The following is a 3,595-nucleotide window of genomic DNA, read 5'->3' as shown; positions in this document are numbered from 1 at the left end:
TGTCAGGAAGTTCTTCCTTATGTTTAGCCAAATAATCTTCTGATTTAATTTCAACCTGTTGGTTCTGGTCTGACCTTCCGGGGCAACAGAAAACAACTCCAGACCATCTCATTGGCATTAGGGATGTAATTTAATGGGATATGGGAATTACTCTTAGAAAGGTAGGGGCAGGCTGAGGACACACAGATGCATGCATGGGATAGAGCAGGTAGAGAAAGAGGTACTTTTCTCCCTTTTTTCTCACAATACAAGAACTCATAGGCACTCCATGAAATTGCTGAGCAGTCGGATTAGAACAGATAAAAGGAAGTACTTCTTCACCCAAAGAGTGATTAACACATGGAATTAACTGCCACAGGAGGTGGTGGCGGCTACAAGCATGGACAGCTTCAAGAGGGAATTAGATAAGCATATGGAGCAGAGGTCCATCAGTGGCTATTAGCCACAAGGTATAGATAGGGACTCCGGGGCAAGTGATGCGCTGTATTTTTGGTGCTGGGGGGGGGTCAATAGTGTGAGGGCTCCTAGTGTCCTGGCCCCACTACTGGACCTCCTGATATCACTGGTATTTTTGACCACTGTGGTTGTTGGCCATTCCTGATTTCCGCAACTGTCATTAGCTCTGTGCAGTCTCCTGTAACTGTTGGGTGTTTTTTACCTCAGAACACTGAGCTCTGCAGCTGACCAATCAGAGAGTGGGGGGTTCAAGGAAGCAGCAGCCTGGCAGCCGCATAGGTATCAGTGGGGGAAGCACATTTTGCCCCTTTTGACCCCCTTAGGAGTCGAATTTCTAAAATTCCCTTTTTAGTGAGCACCTATGTCATGGTAGGAGTGCTCTCCCTGAATTGGGTGTTTCTAGGTCCAGCGGTTTGGCCTGGGCATTGATTTTATGGTGAGGGGAATTTCTTTTATATAAGTCTCTTGCACAGTGAATGGGGAAAGGTAGGGAGTTGGTGATTTCCGACTTCAAGGCCACCATTTCTTGTTGCTAGCACTCAGGGCAGCCAGAAATTGGGACTGGCTTGCATCACTACTCTGAGATGTGCTCAAGCTGCATTGTCAAGAAACAGACTTTCCCCCCAGCAAGGCTGCTAGCTTCATGTCACAAACTGGTGCACCATCTTTAAGCTAAAGGAAGCCAATAGGATAATTCTTACCAGCAAATGCAGAAGATAAATTGTGTGATGCTGGATTATGGAATTTCACGTTTTTATCAGTCCACCATGTGTTCCCTCGCCTCAGCAACGGGACTTGCAGAGCAGTTGCAGAATTAGGATAGTAAAAAAGGTCTATTGTATCTGGGTAGAGTTCAGAAGCAACATCTTATGGCAAACCAATAGCAAACATCTGCAATGTGACTATTTAGCAGAGGCTCAAGAATGCATGAACAAGTTCCACTCGTGTGCCATGCTTCTAAAGCAGACAGAGAGCGAAAACAGAAAGAAGGAATTAACTTCTCTCTCATACTTTAAGATCCTCTGCCGCTCACAAGAAGGAAAGCAGTTAAATTTCCAGAGCAAGAACATCCCCTCCAATACTGAAGACAGTTTCAGTTACTATCTGACACAGGCATATGGGAGTATTTACAGTATATACAGAACAAAGTTTGAGTCCAGTGACACCTTTAAGACCAACAAAGTTTTATTCAAGGTATAATCTTTTATGTGCTTACACCCAGAATTAAACTTTGTTGGTCTTAAAGGTGCCATCGGATTCATTCATACTTCTGCTGCTTTTTATTTTATTATTTCATTTTATTTTATTGGATTTCTATCCCGCCCTCCCCGCAAACGGGCTCATGGTGGCTTTCATTTAAAGGCACTATGTGCCAGAGTACATAAAACCTATAAAACCAGATAAAACACGATAAAACAACCATATCATTACAATTAAAGTGCTCAACATAGAAATGATCTTCCAATCACATTGAAGATGGCATCCTGTAGATGGACACAAGTCCCAATTCAGCCGTATCTGTCTTGTACGTTACTGTGGCTTGATCTCCATATAGGCCAACCAACTACCCCGGTGTTACTAACAATAATAGTTGGTGGTAGTGGTGGGCGGCTCCTAACTAAAAGCCTGGCAGGAGAGCTCTGTCTTGCAGGCCGTCTTGCTTCAGACCAACACGTGACTACCCTCCTGAATCTACACAGTATATGCAGTTAACTGTGTCTAAAATGGGTCTGTCGTTTATTTCATTTGGAATATGTGTATGAGAGGTTGCCTTTCTTGGGGCTATTGGTAGCTAGTGGTAAAAGAGTTAACACTCCACAATCAGCTGCTTTTAAGGAACAAAAAACAACACCCTCCATTGCTGTTCTCTAGCCGGTCTCTTGCTGTTACTGATCAGAGCACAAAATGTTAAGACACCCCCCCCCCCCCCCAATCTCTCCTTGTATGCTGGTTTGCAGGCCTACATATGCAAGAAAAATGTTTGACTACTTTGGTCCTCTGAGGGGAACTGGTGAATCCCTCTGTTGCTTATCCATCTGCTGAGTCAAGCTATGTGGGATCTAGTGTGTAACGGTGTAGTGTCAGACTAGGATCTGGGAGACCCAACCTACCTTGCAGGGTTGTTGTAAGGATATAATGGAGTGAAGAATGATGTGAGCTGCTTTTGGCCCCATGGGGAGAAACGGTGGGGTATAAGTAAAATAAACAAACACTCAGACCTTCTTTTATCTACCACATCTGTCTGTTAAATATCAGATCATCCCACCCTTCCTCCAAAGAGTTCAGGGCAGTGCACAGTGCTTTCTCTTTCCCACACTTGTCTTCACAACAAATCTGTGAGTTGATTATGCTGAGAATGCCTCTAGGCCAAGGTTAAGAACCTAAGAAAAACCCTTTTACTCCGTGGGCTTCTGCCCAGACTAACGCTAATTACTGCATGACAGAGCCTCTTGAGCTCTATAGATATCTTGGCACCAGAAAACAGCTTGATTAGGATATTACAAGCCACGGATCTGTTATAACAGCAGTCCATGGCAGCAAGTGGACTTTTGGATTAGTTGGGCTGAAGGCAGGCCACAGAGGGCAGGGTCATTTCTGCCATGGTAGGATTCTTCTCTTCCAGGACTCTAGGAGCCAAACTAGATGTTTCCCGGTGGCATGGTGGTACAATGTGATCTTGTCCCCCCCCACCACCACCATTTTCAGGTGTTGAAACAGCCTGCCAGGACTGTTTCAGCACTCAAAAAGGCATTGGGGGGGATGACAAGATTGCAAGCTGTTGCCATCACAGGATTCCGATTGGGCCCTCATGATTATTTTAAATAATACATTCTTTGTTAACTTTACTAGTTCTCATTATCTGCAAGAGACATGCTTATTTCTGCACAGTAAAACAATCACTAAGGGGATATATGGCTTCTTTGTTCTGCGTGCATGAAGCAGTCCAGTATGGTAATCAGAAAAAAAGTAAACAGAATCATCTTATAGTTCAGAGCAGCAATAACAATCTCATCTCTAGTAACTTTTCTCAGTTCTGTTTCAAAAATCCTGGATTATTTTAATATTGATCTTCTAGAAGAAGAAGTTGGATTTATACCCCGCTCTTCACTCGGAGCCTCAGAGTGGCTTACAATCTCTT

The 3,595-nt window shown here is 43.9% G+C and overlaps 1 protein-coding gene across 1 annotated transcript in view; it reads right to left on the bottom strand.

Annotated features, from left to right (window-relative positions):
• The window catches only part of LOC107109902 (cell cycle control protein 50C-like), a 10,857-nt gene that overhangs the window by 2,110 nt on the left and 5,152 nt on the right, over positions 1 to 3,595 (bottom strand). The window contains exon 5 of the mRNA XM_015410614.1: positions 1,158 to 1,298. Coding sequence (XP_015266100.1) covers positions 1,158 to 1,298 — 141 coding nt within the window. The remainder of the gene's footprint in view (positions 1 to 1,157; positions 1,299 to 3,595) is intronic.

Source organism: Gekko japonicus, unplaced genomic scaffold (assembly GCF_001447785.1).
Source record: "Gekko japonicus isolate JY-2015 unplaced genomic scaffold, Gekko_japonicus_V1.1 scaffold241, whole genome shotgun sequence".
Lineage (NCBI taxonomy): Eukaryota > Metazoa > Chordata > Lepidosauria > Squamata > Gekkonidae > Gekko > Gekko japonicus.
This window is presented reverse-complemented; position numbering and strand designations above follow the sequence as displayed.